General features: G+C 53.4%; 1 protein-coding gene across 1 annotated transcript; it reads left to right on the top strand.

The window, feature by feature from the left end:
* Positions 1-1658: 1658 nt before the first annotated feature.
* Positions 1659-9769, top strand: KLHL33 (kelch like family member 33). Its single transcript, XM_075077946.1, is given in 8 exon segments — positions 1659-2184; positions 2436-2695; positions 2697-3367; positions 3792-3962; positions 8990-9067; positions 9069-9325; positions 9328-9440; positions 9442-9769. Coding segments are annotated over 8 exon segments (2190 nt in total). The 3' UTR covers positions 9556-9769.
* Positions 9770-21038: the final 11269 nt, after the last annotated feature.

Below are 21038 nucleotides of genomic sequence, written 5' to 3'. Positions count from 1 at the left end.
TATGAGTTAATAAAGGACAGGAAATGTGGGTACTAGGGGAAGCAGGGATGTGGGGTAGGGGAACACAGGGAGGTGGGAGAGGAGGGGACAGGAGGTAGGGAAACCAGAGACAAGGAGATGGGGGGACCCAAGGACAGTAGAGGAGGGGACACAGCAACACGGGGGACATGGCCACAGCCATGGCAGGCTGTGCTGCTCCCTGGTATGTGCTGTCTGTGGGCAGGTGGGTGTCCTGGGGGGGGTGTAGGGTGGTCCTGGGGGTGCTTAGGGCTGGAGCCAAGGGGCCAGTGCCCCCACATGCTTCCTGGCACCAGGGCTGGGGGACCCCCAGCTCTTCAGTGTGAGGGGCAGCGGGGCTGGGCTCCAGTTCAGGAGCACAATGGGATGGGGATCGTCACCCTCCATGGGGCTGGGAGAGCAGGCATGTTTGTTTCTCTCCCACCCGAGGACTTTTGAGGGGGCTCTGGAGGTGAGCAAGGTTTGAGGGAGGTCTGATGGGCCAGAGACCCCCAACAGGACCTGCCCAGGGTAACCCGGGGTTTACAGCCCTGCCTGCACCCTCCTGCTGCCTGAGAGGCGAAAAATCTCCTGGCAGCTTCCACCCACCCTGCTGCTGTCCTCAGGGAACCCAGGTGTCCCCACTGCCCTGTCCCAGGGCTCTGGCGCTTCAGGCCTCCCTCTCCCAGCTCCCAGCCACTGCCATGTGTCCTGTCTGGGCTATAATTACCCAGGCACATTCCTGGGGGGTCACAGGAGATTCCTGGAGTGGCAGCGGGCAGTAAGGGGGTACAAGTGCATGGCACAGCACAGCACGGCATGCCGCGCGGCAATGCAGGACACAGCATACGGCACACCCCACACAGGGCTGCAAAGTGTGTGGCCCGAGCAAGGACACGCGACACCACGCAAACACAGGGAGCAACACATGAGGTGCCACTCATGACGGGGTGGGGGGGAAGTGTCAGCATGCAGCACACCACAGTGTGACACAGCATGCTGTGCAAGGCTCAGCACGCCCTGACAGCAAGTGGTGCAAGAGGGCGTGCAACATGTGATGTCACATGATGCATTGCGACAGGCAGCGCAGCAGGGGACAGGCAGTGCACTGCAGTTGCTGCTGCACACCCAATGGCTGGGGCAGGTGGCTTCGCTGGGGAGCTGTTCTGGGCAGCAGCGGCTTTGCTGCTGTTGGAGCACCAGTAGTTTCAATGATAGGGCAATGGTTGGGGAGGGGCTTGGTGGCTTCTGCTATAGGGTGGAGGGTTTGATGGGTGGCAGTGGACTGAGCTATGGGGCTGTGGCTCTCAGCTGGGGCAGCAGCGTTGGCTGTGGGTCAGTTGCTTTATCCTGAAGGTTCAGCAATGAGGGACATCAGCCTCAGCTATGGGGTGGTGACGTGACCCGTTGGTCTCACCTTTTGGGTTGCAGTTTTGCCAAGGGGCATTAAATTCATCTATGGGGTAGTAGCAGCTCCTGGTGGCCTTAGCTATGGGGTAGAGGCTTTGGTGATTGACCCAGTGGCTTTCACTATGGGGCAGTGCCAGTAGCAGGATCCCGCCTGTGTCCCCAGGCAAGACTTCTGCCATGGGCCAGAGGCTCTGGATACAGAGGCAGCACCCTGACACCCCTCCCCCGCTCTGTGTGTTCCCACAGGCAAGATGTGGGTTGCAGAGGGGCCAGCCCCAGCCTGGTGGAGCCTGCGGGACGGGGCCCACGCTGGACACTTCCTGGCCACGGCCAACCGCCTGCGCACTGCAGGATAGCTGGTGGATGTGGCCGTGGGCCCGGAGGGTGATGTGGCCCATGCCATGGTCCTGGCCTCCATCAGCTCCTTCTTCCTCGGCTTCCTGGAGGGCAGGACCAGAGAGCTGCGCCAGGGCCCCCCACCCCATGTCTCCCTGCCACCCGGGGCCACGCTATGGGGCTGGTGGGCCGTGATGGCCTTCACCTATGGGGGGACTGTGCCCCATGGCCAGGAGAAGGAGGTAGAAGAGGCTGCCCAGGCCTTGGGGGCCCCCCGGGTGGTGGCTGCCTGTGTCCCGCAGCTGGAGAGTGACACCCCCCAGGAGGGGGGTCCCAAGCCCCTGGAGGAGCAGTGGGAGACCCTAAAAGCCATGGAGCAACTCCATGCCAGCGGCCTGGGCTGCGACCTCCAGCTCCAGGCAGGGGACGCGGTCATCCCAGGTGAGCCGGGATGGGGGTCCCCCAGGAGGGGCTGGGGATGGGGCAGGGCACACTGGGACAGCTGGGTCCCCTGGCATGAATGCTGGGGGCTGAGTCTCTGGGGGGGATGAGGAGGTGGCAGTGCCTGCAGAGCTGGTCCACTCAAGAGAGCTGGGGGTTTGGGGGGGGACACGGACACCTGGGTTCCCAGAGGGCTGCATGCTGCAAAGGGTCCCCTTGCTGCCCCTACTGTTCTTCCTCCTTCCCCCTAGTCCAGCGCCTGGCCCTGAGCTGCTCCTGTGATTTCTTCCGTGCCCTCTTCACTTGCCCCATGCAGGAGACCACCCACAACCCTGCTGCCCCGCTGGCCACGGGGCTGTCTCCAGCCGAGCTGCGCCTCCTCTCCTTCGCCTACACGGGGGCTGTGGCAGGGCCATGGCCCACAGTCCTGGAGGCAGCTGAGACCTCCCTGTGCTACCAGGCCTGGGGGCTCCTCACCCTCTGCCTGGATGTCTTCACCCATGGCCTGACCCTCAGAAACTGGCCTAGACGTGCTGGCCTTTGCTGTGGCTTATGGGCTGGCTCAGGTGGGCTGCATAGCAGAGGACTACATCTTGGCCACCTTCCCCAGCGTGGTGGCCACACCGGCCTTCCTGGATCTTCCTGCCCACTTTCTCATCTGCCTCCTCTGGTCTGATGGTCTCAATGTCCTCCATGAATTGGAAGCTTTGGAAGCAGCATCCCGGTGGCTTATGGCCAACAGCGATGTCCAAGAGGATCTAGCCAAGGAAGTCCTGTCATCTGTTCGCTTTGCCCTCGTGTCCAGCCAGGAGCTGAAGACGGTCCCATCAGTTACTGCAGGAGCAGCTGACCCAAAGGTCCTCCGTGAGCTTGTGGTAGCAAGTTTGGCCCCCATGGCCCAGCTGCCATGCTGGGTGCATTCCTTGCAAGAAGTGCTGGTGGTTTGTGGTGGAGAAAAACTGATGGCCAACCTGGCTGCCTGGAAGCTCAGCTGACACCTCTGGTTTGACCACCACTACCTCAGTGCTGTGGGGCTGGTGAAGCAGGTGGAGTGGCGGCCACTGGGGAACTTTCCTGACGGCCCACACTTCCGCCATGCTGTAGCTGTGGTGGGCAACATCCTCTATGTCCTGGGTGGAAAGCGCTACTATGGGGTCCATGACACCATGGCCAATGTCTACAGGTGAGGGCTACAGAGGTCCTAGAGGTGCCATGTGGCACCAGGACGTTATGGGGTCAGAGGAGGTGTTGGTGGAGCTAGAGCTGCCCCATGGACCCAAAACATTGTGGCACTGCAGTTGGTCAAGTGGCCCTAAGGCATTCTGGGACTGGTTAGGTGTAGGACTGGGAGGTGCCCTTCCACTCTGGGATGTTACAGGCTTTCTGAGGTTCGGGCAGGGAGGGTCTTAGCTGGAGATGCCTCAGGGCATTATGGGTTTGGTATTGCCCAGAAGGAGGGGGTATTCCAGTGGAAGGGAACCATGTGGCCCCGAGGCATTATGGGATTGGCTGGTTGTAGGTTGGTTGTTGCCCTCATCAGTGCCAACATCACCTCGTAGCACTGTAGGTAACAGGTACTTTCTTGCCCTTTTACCTTTCAAACCCAGGTACCAGCCTATGGACGATTCCTGGGAGCGCCTGGCCAGCATGACCTGTGTGTGGAGCTACTTTGCTGCTGTGGCAATTGGGGATTTCATCTATGCCCTGGGGAGCAGCTCAGGGGAGCTCTACTGCACAGACACCGTGGAGTGCTATGACCTGACCAATGGCATCTGGAGGTGAGACCCCTCCCCATGGACACCTGCTTTCCTCTGCCCCAGCAGCCCCTTGCATTGGCCAGTGGTGCCCATTGAGTGGTCTTTGGGTTACAGAGCCTTTGGTGGAGACTGGGTGTACAGTGGCCTTTGAGAGAGGTCAACTGGGCATTGAGCAACCGTGCCCCTTGGAAGTCATTGGGTGTTGGCCAGTGATGCCTATTGTGTGGTGAATGAAGTTTTGGCCAATAGTATTCACTGAGGATCTGTTGGCCATCTACCAATGAGACAGATAATTTCAGCTTCTTCCAGCTATGTTCATTGGGTGCTCTGTTTGGTGTTGACCAATATTGTCCATTGGGAGTTCATTGTGGGTTGACCAATGGTGTCTTTTGGGCTCTACAAAATGTTGAACAGTGATGACCCTTTGGTCATCATTAGCCTCATGATCCATCACATGGCCTCAACGTAGCCATTATGTGTTAGCTAATGCGGCCCACTGGGGCTCACTGGGTGTTGGTGACTGCTGAGCGGTCAATGGAGCCATGGCTCACTGGGGAACTCCTGGGCAGGCAGTCACTATGGGGCAGCCCTGCTGTGCTGGTTTTGGCTGAGAAGGGGTTAATTCTCCTCACCGTGTGGGGGTCAGCTACCTTTCCAGCTTCCCGCGCTCTGCCGCATGGCGGGGGGCTGGGAGGGGCAGGGCCATGGCAGGGGCGGCTGACCCCGACTGGCCAATGGCAGGTTCATTCCATACCATGTGACACCGTGACCAGTATATTGAGGGGGGGCAGTTTGTGGCTGGGAAGAGGCACAGCGTCAGGTCGGCGGGCAGTGAGTGCGTTGCATGCGGTTTATTTCGGCGGTTCATTCCCCTCCCCCTCCTCCCCCTCCCCCCCCCCGGGGCTTTGTGCCTCTCGTTGTTCTCCTTTACATTGCATTTTTGTTGTTGTTTCTTTTAATTTTAATTATTAAACTGTTCTTATCCCAACCCACGAGCATTACCCTTCTGATTCTCTCCCCCATCTACCAGTGGGGGAGTGAGCGAGCGACTGTGTGGGGCTGAGCTGCCACTAAACCACGACAGTCTTTTTGGCGCCCAACGTGGGGCTCAAGGGTTGGAGATAACAACAGCTGCTGGTCACAGCACCATGTTGTCCTTTTTGCAGTTGGTGTTAAAGATCGGTGTTGGTTTGTTGAGTCTGCTGTGTTCTGCTGTGATTAACATTTTGCCTATGAGATTTGTTATGCAAACACTGGTTTCCAGCTTTATCTGGTATTTGGGGTTTTTGCTGAAACCCTTACTGTACTTTGGATCCCACCTTGCTGAGGCAATTAGCAATTATACCTCCTCCTCTGCTGAGATATTTTATATGGAGGAAATACAGAATGGTATCTTTGCAACTTTGTTCTATGATGTCTGTGCCTTTGTTACAACAACCTTTTTGTATCTTGAACATCCTTGGGTGGTTAAGGTGCACTTACTGTTACTTTTGGGGCATGTTGTTTTGGTTTTGACTAAGCAACTTAAGAATATCACCCAGAAATCTGCCCCAAGGGTTGATAGTTACGAGTGGCAGGGCATGTGGGATAGCGTGGGCAAATACCTAGGGCAGTGGGCAGCCCCAGTGTTTTGGAGTTTCCTCCCCAAACAAGTGCAGAATCCTGAAAAACTAGTAGAGTATTTGGAGGAAGTATGTTGTTATGCTGGGAACTCCAGAGAGACACAGATAACTGCAATGTGCTGGGACCTGGCCCATGCATACTGAGCCCTGCTCAACAGTATTCAGTGCTCCCAGGGGGAAGAGAAGGCATCTGGATTGAAAGGCAAAGTGACAGGCACTGTGGCCACTCAAACCCCCAGGACAAGTACTGGAGCTGACTCAGAGAATCAACCTGTGCCAGTATCAGTCGCCTCCATACACAGCAGAAGAAGGTTTTGAGAAAGGAGAGGAAATAGTCCAAATCCTTCTGAAGTATGGTTTTGCCATAAAACAAAGTAAAGTTAAGGGACCCACACAAGAGATCCAGTTCTTACGAATCAAATGGCAAGATGGTCGTTGTCAGATCCCCATGGATGTGATCAACAAAATAGCAGCCATGTCTCCACCAACCAGCAAAAAGGGAACACAAGCTTTCTTGGGCGTTGTGGGTTTTTGGAGAATGCATATTCCAAATTACAGTCTGATCGTAAGACCTCTCTATCAAGTGACCAGGAAGAAGAATGATTTCAAATGGGGCCCTGAGCAACGGCAAGCCTTTGAACAGATTAAACAGGAGATAGTTCATGCAGTAGCTCTTGGGCCAGTCCGGGCAGGACAAGATGTAAAGAATGTGCTCTACACTGCAGCCGGGGAGAATGGCCCTACCTGGAGCCTCTGGCAGAAAGCACCAGGGGAGACCCGAGGTCGACCCCTAGGGTTTTGGAGTCGGGGATACAGAGGGTCCGAAGACCGCTATACTCCAACTGAAAGAGAGATGTTGGCAGCATATGAAGGGGTTCGAGCTGCTTCAGAAGTGGTTGATACTGAGGCACAGTTGATCCTGGCACCCCGACTGCCAGTGCTGGGCTGGATGTTCAGAGGGAACGTCCCCTCCACACACCATGCAACTGATGCTACGTGGAGTAAATGGGTTGCACTGATCACCCAGCGGGCTCGAGTAGGAAACCCCAGTTGCCCAGGAATCTTGGAAGTGATTATGGACTGGCCAGAAGGCAAAGACTTTGGATTATCACCAGAGGAGGGGGTGACACGTGCTGAAGAAGCCCCACTGTATAACAAACTGCCAGAAGATGAGAAGCAATATGCCCTGTTCACTGATGGGTCCTGTTGCCTTGTGGGAAAGCACCGGAGATGGAAGGCTGCTGTATGGAGTCCTACACGACAAGTAGCAGAAACTGCTGAAGGAGAAGGTGAATCGAGCCAGTTTGCAGAAGTAAAGGCCATCCAGCTGGCCTTAGACATCGCTGAATGGGAAAAGTGGCCAGTGCTCTATCTCTATACTGACTCCTGGATGGTGGCAAATGCCTTGTGGGGCTGGCTGCAGCAATGGAAGCAAAGCAACTGGCAGCGCAGAGGCAAACCCATCTGGGCTGCCGCATTGTGGCAAGATATTGCTGCCCGGGTAGAGAAACTGGTTGTAAAGGTACGGCATGTGGATGCTCACGTCCCCAAGAGTCGGGCCACTGAAGAACATCGGAACAACCAGCAGGTAGATCAGGCTGCCAAGATTGAAGTGGCTGAGGTGGATCTGGACTGGCAACATAAGGGTGAACTATTTCTAGCTCGGTGGGCCGATGACACCTCAGGCCATCAAGGGAGAGATGCAACATACAGGTGGGCTCGTGACCGAGGGGTGGACTTGACCATGGACACAATTGCGCAGGTTATCCATGAATGTGACACATGTGCTGCAATCAAGCAAGCGAAGCGGGTAAAGCCTCTGTGGTGTGGGGGACGATGGCTGAAGTATAAATATGGGGAGGCCTGGCAAATTGACTATATCACACTCCCACAGACCCGCCAAGGCAAGCGCCATGTGCTTACAATGGTAGAAACGACGACCGGCTGGCTGGAAACATATCCTGTCCCCCACGCCACTGCCCGGAACACTATCCTGGGTCTTGAACAACAAGTCCTGTGGCGACATGGCACCCCAGAGAGAATTGAGTCAGACAAGGGGACTCATTTCTGAAATAGCCTCATAGACACCTGGGCCAAAGAGCACGGCATTGAGTGGGTGTATCACATCCCCTATCACGCACCAGCCTCTGGGAAAATTGAACGGTACAATGGACTGTTAAAAACTACACTGAGAGCAATGGGGGGTGGAACATTCAAGCACTGGGATACACATTTAGCAAAAGCCACGTGGTTAGTCAACACGAGGGGAATCTGCCAATCGAGCTGGCCCTGCCCAGTCAGAAATCCTACATACTGTGGAAGGGGATAGAGTCCCTGTAGTGCACACAAAAAGTATGCTGGGCAAAACAGTCTGGGTTCTTCCTGCCTCCGGCAAAGGCAAACCCATTCGTGGGATTGCTTTTGCTCGAGGACCTGGGTGCACTTGGTGGGTGATGCGGGAGGATGGAGAAATCCGATGTGTGCCTCAAGGGGATTTGATTTTGGGTGAAAACAGTCAATGAACTGAACGGCACAATGTGAACTGCTATATAATATTGTGTGTCACCTCTGTGTTGTATCAATGATATCAGAGTACAAGCCTCCCAGCCCATGGAAGATAAACTATGAAACAAGCCGTGCAGCAGTGATGGAACGATGGCTGACTCGGTATGCAGCAACCCAACGCCACACACACCATCTCTCCCACCCTGAAAGACTGATACAACAGATGGAGCCCAGAGTCATGGACTGGGTGAACTCAATGAACATTTTAATGGACATTTTACAGGGAAGGTCATGAACTAAGGGAATGATGTCTGTGTATTATGTTAAAGGATGGGAAGGGGAGGGGTGGTGGTTGGTAAGGTTGTATTGGATGGTATGGGACCCGGGCATGGTGTAAATGGTATGGAATAAGGGGTGGAGAATGTGCTGGTTTTGGCTGAGAAGGGGTTAGTTCTCACCGTGTGGGGCTCAGCTACCTTTCCAGCTTCCCGTGCTCTGCCGCGTGGCGGGGTGGGGGGGCAGCTGACCCCGACTGGCCAATGGGATGTTCGTTCCATACCATGTGACACCATGACCAGTATATTAAAGGGGGGGCAGTTGTGGTTCGGGACATGTGCAGCGTCGGGTTGGCGGGCGGTGAGCATCTGCGTCACGTGCGGTTTGTTTCGGCAGGTCATTCCCCTCCCTCCCCGGGGCTTTGCGCCTCTCGTTGTTCTCCTTTCCATTGCATTTTTGTTGTTGTTTCTTTTAATTTTAATTATTAAACTGTTCTTATCCCAACCCACGAGCATTACCCTTCTGATTCTCTCCCCTGTCCCACCGGTGGGGGAGTGAGCGAGCGACTGTGTGGGGCTGAGCCGCCGGCTAAACCATGACACCTGCCTAACCTGCCCTTCATCCTCTCCCTCTCTCCTCGCCCAGGAGGTGCCAGCCCCTGCCAATGGCTCTGTGCGGGCATGTGGCTTGTGCCCTGGATGGTGCCCTCTACATGTCAGGTGGGGTGCCAGTGCCAGGCAGCCATGCTGTGCTACATCCTGGGTGCGCCTGCCATGCTCCTGGCTTTCATGAATGGTCAGAGAGCTGGACACATCATGGAGGAGGCAGGTGGGCAGCTCTGTGTGGCCGGGGGGCTGTGCCAGCAGGATGGGCAGACTGGTTACAAGGACCAGCTGGCCTTCGAGGTCTACAGCCCCAAGATGGATATCTGGGTCCTCCTCATCCCCCTGCCCCATGCCCATGTAGTTGGGAGCGCAGCTGTGCTGGGGGGGAGCTGCTTTTACTAGGAGGGTACAGTCATGAGACCTATTAGGACACCCACTTGATCCATGCCTACCAGCCGGGCACCCGGTGCTGGATCACCCAGGGTACCTTGCCCCCATGCCTATACTGACCTCCAGGTTTGTGTCCTCACTGTACCCCCTGGCTTGTGTGGCCCCAACTGCCTTGAGGACCCCGCGAGATCACCTGACACCCCCAATAATACTTAGGAGGACTTAAAAGCTTTGCACCCCATAGTGGGATCCCCAGATAGCGTTTATGAGCGCCTCTATGGGACAAAATTGCCCCCAGATCCCTTCCCCACACTGGGTTCCTCCTATGGTTTCCACAACTCCCTGCCCCCAGAGTACATGTCGTAGACTGTGGGGACCCCATGGGACACAAAGACTCCCCACACTGCACCCCTGTGCCTCCAGCAATACTCACTCCCCTGCCCTGACCCCTCCACTGGGAACTGGGGATCCCCCAGTTTCCCCCCCTGTGCTGGTTTTGGCTGAGAAGGGGTTAATTCTCCTCACTGTGGGGGTCGGCTGCCTTTCCAGCTTCCCGCGCTCTGCCGCGTGGCGGGGGAGGGGGGGCTGGGAGGGGCGGGGCCGTGGTGGGGGCGGCTGACCCCGACTGGCCAATGGCAGGTTCATTCCATACCACGTGACACCATGACCAATATATTGAGGGGGGGCAGTGGCAGCGCGGGGGCGGCGCGGCGGGCGGCTGCGGCGCGTGCAGTTTGTTTCGGCGGTTCGTTCCCTTCTCCCTCCCCCGGGGCTTTGCGCCTCTCGTTGTTCTCCTTTACATTGCATTTTTGTTGTTGTTTCTTCTAATTTTAATTATTAAACTGTTCTTATCTCAACCCACGAGCGTTACCCTTCTGATTCTCTCCCCCATCTACCGGTGGGGGAGTGAGCGAGCGACTGTGTGGGGCTGAGCTGCCGGCTAAACCACGACACCCCCGAATGTAGGTTGAATAAAAGCAGGCTCCTAAACTGTCCATCTGGGGCTTGTTGTTTCTGCTGGGGATCACAGACATCCAGGTGCTTCTCACAAGGAACAGGAGGAGAGCAGGAGACCAACGGCTTGTGTGTCGTGGATGGGGTGGGGGGACACCAGGACTGCCTGGGTCCCCTGGGGAGTGGTGGGTGGAGGGCACTGGGCCTCTTGGTGCCTGCATTCACTGGGCATGGGGGAGAGTGTGCGTGTGTCTCGGGCTTGAGAGACACCTTGAGGTGCATGGGGGATCTAGACAGAAGAGACCTGGGGGTGTCAGGGTTTTGGGGTAGATGGGGGGCATTAGGGGGTCCTGGGGCTTTGGGGTTCCTAGATGGTTCTGAGAGGTCTTGGCTTCCTGGAGTGACCTGGAGTGTTTGTTGTGTGGAGAGGTGGGAGAATCCTAGGGAGGACTTGCAAGGAGAGGCAGAGGTAATGGGGATTATGGGAGATATTGGGGTACCAGTGGTATCTTTGGGCAGGGACTTGAGGGGCTTGGGATGTGTAGGGGAGGGTTGCAGGTTTTCATGGCTCCCAAAACCAGTATTTTAGATGTGGTCTAATAAGCGCTGAGCAGAGGGGGATGATCACTTCCCTTGGCCTACTGAAATGAAACAGCCCTGTCCCTTCTCTTGCTGGTGTGGATGCAGCCCTGATGCACCCCTGGGGCTGCCTGTCATGAGCAGGTTCTCCTCCTCTGTCCCCAGCCAATGTGACCTTGGACCCAGACACTGCCAACCCCTTCCTGAGCCTGGCCAGCGACGAGAGAGGAGTGGGATGTGGAGATGAGTGGGCCTCACTGCCCAGCAACCCCGAGCGGTTCGACACGGAGCCGTGCATGCTGGGTAGCCAGGGCTTTGCTGCAGAGAGGCACTGCTGGGGGGTGGAGGTGGCTGAGGCTGGGGACTGGTGGGCTGTGGGAGTGGCCCAGGAGTCTGTCAGGAGGAAGGGTGTCCTCGGTTTTACCCCCCAAGAGGGCATCTGGGCTGTGGGGCAGTGGTTTGGACAATACCATGCTTTCACTGACCCTGACTGGACTCCCCTGCACCTTGCCTGCCTCCCCATGGCCATCCAGGTCTGCCTGGACTTTACAGCCAGGCAGGTGGCATTTTTCTGATGCTGAAAACAAAGCCCCCAATCTTTGCTTTCTGCCTGGCTTCGTGTCCCAGGGAGAGGCTACACCTGTGACTCTGGGTGGGGATGGACTCGTGGCTCAAGCTGTGTCCCTGACAGAGGGAGCACGGGCAGCAGGGGGAGACTGGAAAGGCAAACACCATCACCTTGGGTCTTGGTGCTGGGAACTGGGCGGGTCCTGCATCCTGGCGGCTTCTCCTCGCATGGCTCCTCTGGCCACCAAGCAGGAGGACAGGCAGGTCTTGGAGATGGATGCCACCAAAGAGCCTCCTTCACCCCCTCACCCCACAGCTGGGCCTTGCAGAAACAACAGGGTGCACAGAGATTCGGTGCGTGGAGGAGCTTGGTGCCAGGTGGCCCCAGGGCAGAGAAGTGGCATCAAGGGCCAGGCATTGCAGAGCTGCTGTGTACAAGGCCATGAAAAATACAGCAGGTTCAAGCTCCATAAAAGGTACTGGAGTAGCATCTCTGGCTTTTTTTTCAATTAAGCTTAATCATTAAAGTTTAAAAAAAACACAACAAAAAACAACCTCCAAACATAGCTGGATGCTGGAGCTCATGCTAACGCTGTTCTCCATACATCCAAAGCTTCTCCTTGCCTTATTTCCAGTTCTCACTGACCTGTGCATTAAGCATATTTCTTACAGCAGAGCACTAGTAAAAGCTATGGGACAGCCAAGGAAGGTAAGCAAGAACTTGAGAAGTGTCTGAAGTCCACAGGTGAGCCAGTTCCCACAGATCTGCTGTTCTCTGATCATCCCCCATCAAGGTCTCCTTTTCCTCCCATAGACTAGAGTAGACTAGTTCAGGTGGAAGGGACCTACAATGATCATCTAGTCCAGCTGCCTGACCACTTCAGGGCTGACCAAGAGTTAAAGCTTGTTATTAAGGGCATTGTCCAAATGCCTCTCAAACACCAAGAGGCTTGGGGCATCAACCACCTCTTGAGGAAGCCTGTTGCAGTGTTTGACCACCCTCTCAGTAAAGAAGTGCTTCCTAATGTCAAGTCTGAGCCTCCCATGATGCAGCTCTGAACCATTCCCAGGCATCCTGTCCCTGGATCCCAGGGAGAAGGGATCAGCAACTCCCTCTCCACGTCCTCGCCTCAGGAAGCTGCAGAGAACGATGAGGTCACCCCTGAGCCTCCTTTTCTCCATCCAAACAAGACAAACCCAGAGCCCTCAGCCATTCCTGAGGACATGTCTTCCAGCCATAGATCTGCTCCAGAGAACTGGCATTTTGGGGAACTGATGTTCCCAGGACATGCTAGATGTGGAAAAGGTGTGTGTGGGGGGGGTGTCCCTATTCCCAGGGACCTTGCTTTGTCCTCTCCTACCTCCTCCTGCTCTTTGAAGAAGAAAAGGTGAAGGTAGGCAAATGGGAACATCACCTGGGTGCAGCCTAGATTTCATCTTCTGCAGCCACATTGCTGGTTGGACCCTCTTAGTGCCAACTCAGTTGTCACCTTTGGCTGTGCCCAGCTGCCACCACAACAGCATTAGTCTCCCTGGTCTACTCCAGTAGCAGGAAAGAGTTGCAGCACCAGGTCAGGCATAAATATCCTGCCCAGGCACAAGGGGCTCACCAACCTCTCTGGCACTGCACAGGGATGGGTGACATATTGTACCTGGGCTCTGCACATCCATGGGACCAGCAAAACAACCCAGGGGACCATCCAAGGAGCCAATCCCAAAACTCATGCTCCCGACAGAGCACAGAGGAGGGGCAAATCCTGGTAGGAACGGACAAGGTCACCAAGTGGCTGCCCACACTGTGGTGCTGGCACATCCTCAGCTCCTGATGCTAAAGCCACCACTGTGCCCGTGCAGGAGGAGGGAGAGCTTACCCCTGCCAGGGCCACGGCTCTGCGTTTCCATGAGCACACTGGGAAGAAGGCAAAATCCCACAGCCAGAGCATGACGGCAGCTGGGCTTGTGTCTGAGAAGAGCTGGAATCAAACTCTGCAGCAGCACCACAGCCAAACCCAGCAGGCTGCCGTGGGCTTTGGGCTCCATAGCGAGGAAAAGTGGTGGGCTTCATCCTTGAGCAAGCTGTGACTTTCAGAGGTGCTTTTTCACAACCCACCTTTTCCAGAGGTTGTATTAAGCATCCTAGGCAGTTTGTGTTTGCAGCATTGTTTCTCTTCACTGGTCTTTGAACCCCTCTGCTCCAGCCCCCAACCTCCCTTTCACAGGTCAGCTTTTTCAACAGAAATATATGGAGCCAACATGTTTAAAGCCCTTCTTATCTGTCAGCAAGGTCTTGTGGGATGGGATTTAGTTTCACATTTGTTTGACCAGCATTTGAACTTTGGTTATTTATATAACTTTGGTTAGCCATATGTCATGGTTCAGCCTCAGTCAACAACTAAACACCACGCAGCCACTCACTCACTCCCCCCACCCCTGTGGGATGGGGAAGAGAATCAGAAGAGCAAAAGAACTTGTGGGTTGAGATAAGGACAGTTTAATAATTACAATAAAAAAAATAATAATGATTATGATAATAATTACAATAATGATAATATGATAAAATGGAAAAGGAAAAAAACCCAGAAACACAAATGATACAACTGCACACCACCCACCGACTGACGCTGCCCGTCCCCGAGCCGCGATTGCTTCCTCCCTCCCCCGGCCAGCCCCTCCCAGTTAACATACTGGGCATGACGTTACATGATATGGAATATCTCCTTGGCCAGTTTGAATCCACTCTCTCAGCTGTGCCCCCTCCCCTCCCGGCTTCTTGTGCACCCGGCAGAGCATGGGAAGCTAGAAAATTCCTTTACTATTACAAGCACTACCCAGCAACAGCCAAAACATCTGTGTGTTATCTCAACATTGTTTTCATGCTAAGTTCAAAGCACAGCACTATGCCAGCTGCAGTGAAGAAAATTAACTCTATCCCAGCTAAAACCATGACAGTATCCACCCCTTATTCCACATCATTTAAATCATGCTAAGGTCCCATACTATCCAATACAATTTCAATAACCCCTACCCGCCTTCTCATCCTTTAACAGAATATACAGATTTCCTTTATCATTCCCCTAGTCTATGGATCACCCCGTAAAATGTCCATGAAATGCCCACTGAGTTCATTTAGTCCATGACTTTGGGTTCTTTCAGAGAGGTGCTGTGTGTGGTGTCGGATTGTTGCATGCTGAAGTCAGTCCTCGTTCCATCACTGCTTCACTGTTAGTCCTTGTTCTATCAGTGCTGCACTTCACTTGGTTCAATGAAAAGTTCTTTTTTTTTTTTAACTAATTTGGGAGATTCCCACCATGATACCATTGATATGGCATATAGCAACCATAGTAGTGACAACATACAACATTATATAGCAATTAACAGCATACTATTCAGTTCATTGGCTGTTTTCACCCAAAATTAAATCCCCTTGAGGCACACACCGGACTCCTCCATCCTCCTGCATCACCCACCAAGTGCACCCAGGTCCTCAAGCAAATGCAATCCCACAAATGGGTTTGCCTTTGCCTGAGGCAGGAAGAACCCAGACTGTTTTGCCCAGCATATTTTCTACATGCACTACAGGGACTCTATCCCCTTCCACAGTACATAAGGGTTCTGACTGGGCAGGGCCAGCTCGATTGGCAGATCCCCTCGTGTTGACTAACCACGTGGCTTTTGCTAAATGTGTATCCCAGTGCTTGAATGTTCCACCCCCCATTGCTCTCAGTGTAGTTTTTAACAGTCCATTGTATCTTTTGATTTTCCCAGAGGCTGGTGCATGATAGGGGATGTGATACACCCACTCAATGCCGTGCTCTTTGGCCCAAGATTCTATGAGGTTATTTTGGAAATGAGTCCCGTTGTCTGACTCAATTCTCTCTGGGGTGCCATGTTGCCACAGGACTTGTTGTTCAAGACCCAGGATAGTGTTCCGGGCAGCGGCGTGGGGGACAGGATATGTTTCCAGCCAGCCAGTCGTAGTTTCTACCATTGTAAGCACGTGGCACTTGCCTTGGCAGGTTTGTGGGAGTGTGATATAGTCAATTTGCCAGGCCTCCCCATATTTATAATTCAGCCATTGTCCCCCATACCACAGAGGCTTTACCTGCTTTGCTTGCTTGATTGCAGCGCATGTTTCACATTCATGGATAACCTGTTGTGGTTTAGCCCCAGGCAGCAACCAAGCACCACGCAGCCGCTCGCTCACTCCCCCCTCGTGGGACGGGGGAGAGAATCAGAAGAGTAAAAGTGAGGTAACTCATGGGTTGAGATAAAGACAGTTTAATAGGTAAAGCAAAAGCTGCGCACAGAAGCAAAGCAAAACAAGGAATTCATTCACCACTTCCCATGGGCAGGCAGGTGCTCAGCCATCTCCAGGAAAGCAGGGCTCCATCACACGTAGTGGTTACTTGGAAAGACAGCCACCATCACTCCAAATGTCCCCCCCTTCCTTCTTCTTCCCCCAGCTTTATATACTGAGCATGACGTCATATGGTATGGAATATCCCTTTGGCCAGTTTGGGTCAGCTGTCCTGGCTGTGTCCCCTCCCAGCTTCTTGTGCACCCGGCAGAGTACGGGGAGCTGAAAAAGTCCTTGACCAGTGTAAGTGCTACTTAGCAACAACTAAAACATCTCCGCATTATCACCACTGTTTCCAGCAAAAATCCAAAACATAGCCCCATACTAGCTACTATGAAGAAATTTAACTCTATCCCAGCTGAAACCAGGACAGTATCCACCCCTTATTCCATACCATTTACATCATGCTCAGGTTCCACACTATTCAATACAACCTCATTAACCTCCACCCCCTCCTTCCCATCCTTTGATAAAATACACAGATATTTAGTCCATGGCTTTGGGCTCCATCTGTTCTGGTGGTCACTCAGGACAGGAGAGGTGGTGTGTTGCGTGGAGTTACTGGGCACCAAAGCCAGCTCAGGTCGGGTCGCTGCTGCACTTGCACTGCTTCTTGAAAGGCTTGTCCTCCATTGGCTCGGGTGGTTCCTTGTGGAGTAAGTGAATGTGGCCTCCCGTGATCTCATCGCCCTTGTTGGACGCAAGCCGTGGAATAGAAAAACAACCCACAGAAAAACACAGAACTGAGGCCTTGATATGTGGGACAGAAGGTCAGGGGCACAGCTGGAGCACCGAAGCAGGAGAGCGCGCTTATCTATGTTTATACCATACGTGGAGCTAGTGTGATAGAACACGTTCAGAGGCGGCGAGAATGGAAAAATACTAGCTCAGGAGGCAGACTATATTAAGGCTGCTCTTTTGTGAATAAACGGCTTTTGGCTTTGCTTGTGCATGAATACGGAGTCTGTGTCATGAATCGCCACACTTGAGAGTTTATGCAGTCTTTTCTTCACTGCAGTCCTGCTGCTTCTACTTGCAGAAACTTTCCGAGTTTCTCCTATTTGCAGAGAGAGTTATTCCTAACGATTATATAGGCAATATTTGGGATGAAACAAAGAGCTATCTCAATGCATACATACATGAGGAGCTCTTGGATTAGAGCACTTCTCTTCAAAATTAATTTTAAGAGAGAAAATCCATGAAGAATATGGATTTTCAGATGATAGGCCATGTTCACATTACATATGTGATACATGCACGTTGATTCAGGAGTCAGATCTGCCCTGAAATTGTATGTCCTTCTCTTGCTCTGCCCAAGGAAGAAAGAGATAACTGGAGATCCGTCCTGTACAGTGTGTTCATAGCATTCTGGCAGTTTGACTATGTTGATTCCCGAGGGCTTTTTCTTCATGCTGTGAGTTTCAGTGTTAATAAAGATAGTTTGCATATTTGAAGAATAAAGGGAATTTTTTTCCACAATGCTTTTCCATTTTTTTTTCTATTATTGTTCCTCAGGACCGTGACCTTATAAAGTTATGGATGTTACTTTTAGCATTATGTATTATGCTTCCTTATCTCCATGTGCCTATGACATGGGTCAAATACTAAATTCAGATTTTTACAAGGCCTTTCCCTAAAGCTTTTTCTTTGATGCCATCTTTTGCATATGCCCATCAACTGGCAAAGCTGCACGAGGCTTACTTCACATGCAGTACACAGCACAGAAGCACATACTTCCATCTCAGAAATCCACACCAAACAAAGAATCATAGGATCATAGAATAGAATCACAGAATGCCCTGAGTTGGAAGGGACCCACAAGGACCATCGAGTCCAACTCCTGTCCCTGCACAGGACAGCCCCAAATTCACACCATGTCTCTGAGGGCCTTGTCCAAGTGCTTCTGGAATATTGCCAGCCTTGGTGCCGTGATGCCTCCCCTGGGGAGCCTGTTCCAGTGCTCCACCACCCTCTGGGGGAAGAACCTTTTCCTAATATCCAACGTAGCCCTCCCCTGAAAGGTTATGTGGAAGAGGTCTCTGAGGCACATTTACATTACTCGCTGAAATGTTACATTAATGGCATGGTATCTGAGCAAAATGAAAGCTGTTATATCTTTTCCCTTTAGGTAACCCTTTTTTCTGTCTTCCCTTCCCTAAGGGACAGGAACCGAGGTGAATAACAGAGCTGATGGGGCAAGGGCATCACCAGTCAGGGCCTGGTCCCACAGTACCCAAGGAAGACAAGCAGCACAGACTCAGAGACGACGACCAGGTCCAGCCAAGAGTCCAGACCATAAAACAATAGCATGGTGATGAAGCAGGTCTGAGGTCAAGCCAGGTATGGTGACTGCTGGGCAGGCACTCAGTGACGAGGCAAGGCTGAGGTCAAGCTCTGTGTTGTGGTTTAGCGGCAGCTCAGCCCCACACAGTCGCTCGCTCACTCCCCCACCGGTAGATGGGGGAGAGAATCAGAAGGGTAACGCTCGTGGGTTGGGATAAGAACAGTTTAATAATGAAAATTAAAAGAAACAACAGTAGAAATGCAATGTAAAGGAGAACAACGAGAGGCGCAAAGCCCCGGGGGAGGGGGGAAGGGAGGGGAGAGGGGGAACGAACCGCCGGAACAAACCGCACGCGCCGCAGCCGCTCGCCGCCCGCCGACCCGACGCCGCGCCGCCCCCGCGCTGCCACTGCCCCCCCTCAATATACTGGTCATGGTGTCACATGGTATGGAATGAACCTGCCATTGGCCAGTCGGGGTCAGCCGCCCCCACCACGGCCCTGCCCCTCCCAGCCCCCCCTGCCACGCCACGCGGCAGAGCGCGGGAAGCTGGAAAGGTAGCTGACCCCCACAGTGAGGAGAATTAACCCCTTCTCAGCCAAAACCAGCACATTCTCCACCCCTTATTCCATACCATTTACACCATGCCCAGGTCCCATATGATGCAATACAACCGTACCAACCACCACCCCTCCCCTTCCCATCCTTTAACATAATACACAGACATCATTCCCTTAGTTCATGGATCTTCCCTTTAAAATGTCCATTGAGTTCACGCAGTCCATGACTCTGGGCTCCATCTGTTGTATCAGTCTTTCCGGGTGGGAGAGATGGTGTGTGGCGTTGGGTTGCTGCATACCGAGTCAGCCATCGTTCCATCACTGCTGCACGGCTTGTTTCATAGTTGATCTTCCATGGGTTGGGAGGCTCGTACTCTGATATCATTGATACAACACGGAGGTGACACACAGTATTATATAGCAGTTCACATTGTGCCATTCAGTTCATTGACTGTTTTCACCCAAAATCAAATCCCCTTGAGGCACACATTGGATTTCTCCATCCTCCCGCATCACCCACCAAGTGCACCCAGGTCCTCGAGCAAAAACAATCCCACGAATGGGTTTGCCTTTGCCAGAGGCAGGAAGAACCCAGACTGTTTTGCCCAGCATACTTTTTCTGTGCACTACAGGGACTCTATCCCCTTCCACAGTATGTAGGATTTCTGACTGGGCAGGGCCAGCTCGGTTGGCAGATCCCCTCGTGTTGACTAACCACGTGGCTTTTGCTAAATGTGTATCCCAGTGCTTGAATGTCCCACCCCCCATTGCTCTCAGTGTGGTTTTTAACAGTCCATTGTACCGTTCAATTTTCCCAGAAGCTGGTGCATGATAGGGGATGTGATACACCCACTCAATGCCGTGCTCTTTGGCCCAGGTGTCTATGAGGCTATTTCGGAAATGAGTCCCATTGTCTGACTCAATTCTCTCTGGGGTGCCATGTCGCCACAGGACTTGTTTCTCAAGACCCAGGATAGTGTTCCGGGCAGTGGCGTGGGGGACAGGATATGTTTCCAGCCAGCCAGTCGTTGTTTCTACCATTGTAAGCACATGGCGCTTGCCTTGGCGGGTCTGTGGGAGTGTGATATAGTCAATTTGCCAGGCCTCCCCATATTTATATTTCAGCCATCGTCCCCCATACCACAGAGGCTTTACCCGCTTCGCTTGCTTGATTGCAGCGCATGTGTCACATTCGTGGATAACCTGTGCAATAATATCCATGGTCAAGTCCACCCCTCGATCACGAGCCCACCTGTATGTCGCATCTCTCCCTTGATGGCCTGAGGTGTCATGGGCCCACCGAGCTAGAAATAGTTCACCCTTATGCTGCCAGTCCAGATCCACCTCAGCCACTTCAATCTTGGCAGCCCGATCTACCTGCTGGTTGTTTCGATGTTCTTCAGTGGCCCGACTCTTGGGGACGTGAGCATCCACATGCCGTACCTTTACAACCAGTTTCTCTACCCGGGCAGCAATATCTTGCCACAATGTGGCAGCCCAGATGGGTTTGCCTCTGCGCTGCCAGTTGCTTTGCTTCCATTGCTGCAGCCAGCCCCACAGGGCATTTGCCACCATCCAGGAGTCAGTATAGAGATAGAGCACTGGCCACTTTTCCCGTTCAGCGATGTCTAAGGCCAGCTGGATGGCCTTTACCTCTGCAAACTGGCTCGATTCACCTTCTCCTTCAGCAGTTTCTGCTACTTGTCGTGTAGGACTCCATACAGCAGCCTTCCATCTCCGGTGCTTCCCCACAAGGCGACAGGACCCATCAGTGAACAGGGCATATTGCTTCTCATCTTCTGGCAGTTTGTTATACAGTGGGGCTTCTTCAGCACGTGTCACCTCCTCCTCTGGTGATAATCCAAAATCTTTGCCTTCTGGCCAGTCCATAATCACTTCCAAGATTCCTGGGCGACTGGGGTTTCCTACTCGAGCCCGCTGGGTGATCAGTGCAACCCATTTACTCCACGTAGCATCAGTTGCATGGTGTGTAGAGGGGATGTTTCCTTTGAACATCCAGCCCAGCACTGGCAGTCGGGGTGCCAGGAGCAACTGTGCTTCAGTACCAACCACTTCTGAAGCAGCTCGAACCCCTTCATATGCTGCCAATATCTCTTTTTCAGTTGGAGTATAGCGGGCTTCAGACCCTCTGTATCCCCGACTCCAAAACCCTAGGGGTTGACCCCGGGTCTCCCCTGGTGCTTTCTGCCAGAGGCTCCACGTAGGGCCATTCTCCCCGGCTGCAGTGTAGAGCACATTTTTTACATCTTGTCCTGCCCGGACTGGCCCAAGAGCTACTGCATGGACTATTTCTCGTTTAATCTGTTCAAAGGCTTGTCGTTGCTCAGGGCCCCATTTGAAATCATTCTTTTTCCGGGTCACTTGATAGAGAGGGCTCA

This window comes from Phalacrocorax aristotelis, chromosome W (assembly GCF_949628215.1).
Source record: "Phalacrocorax aristotelis chromosome W, bGulAri2.1, whole genome shotgun sequence".
Taxonomy (NCBI): domain Eukaryota; kingdom Metazoa; phylum Chordata; class Aves; order Suliformes; family Phalacrocoracidae; genus Phalacrocorax; species Phalacrocorax aristotelis.
Note: the sequence above shows the minus strand (reverse complement) of the source record. Positions and strands in the feature narration are given on the sequence as shown.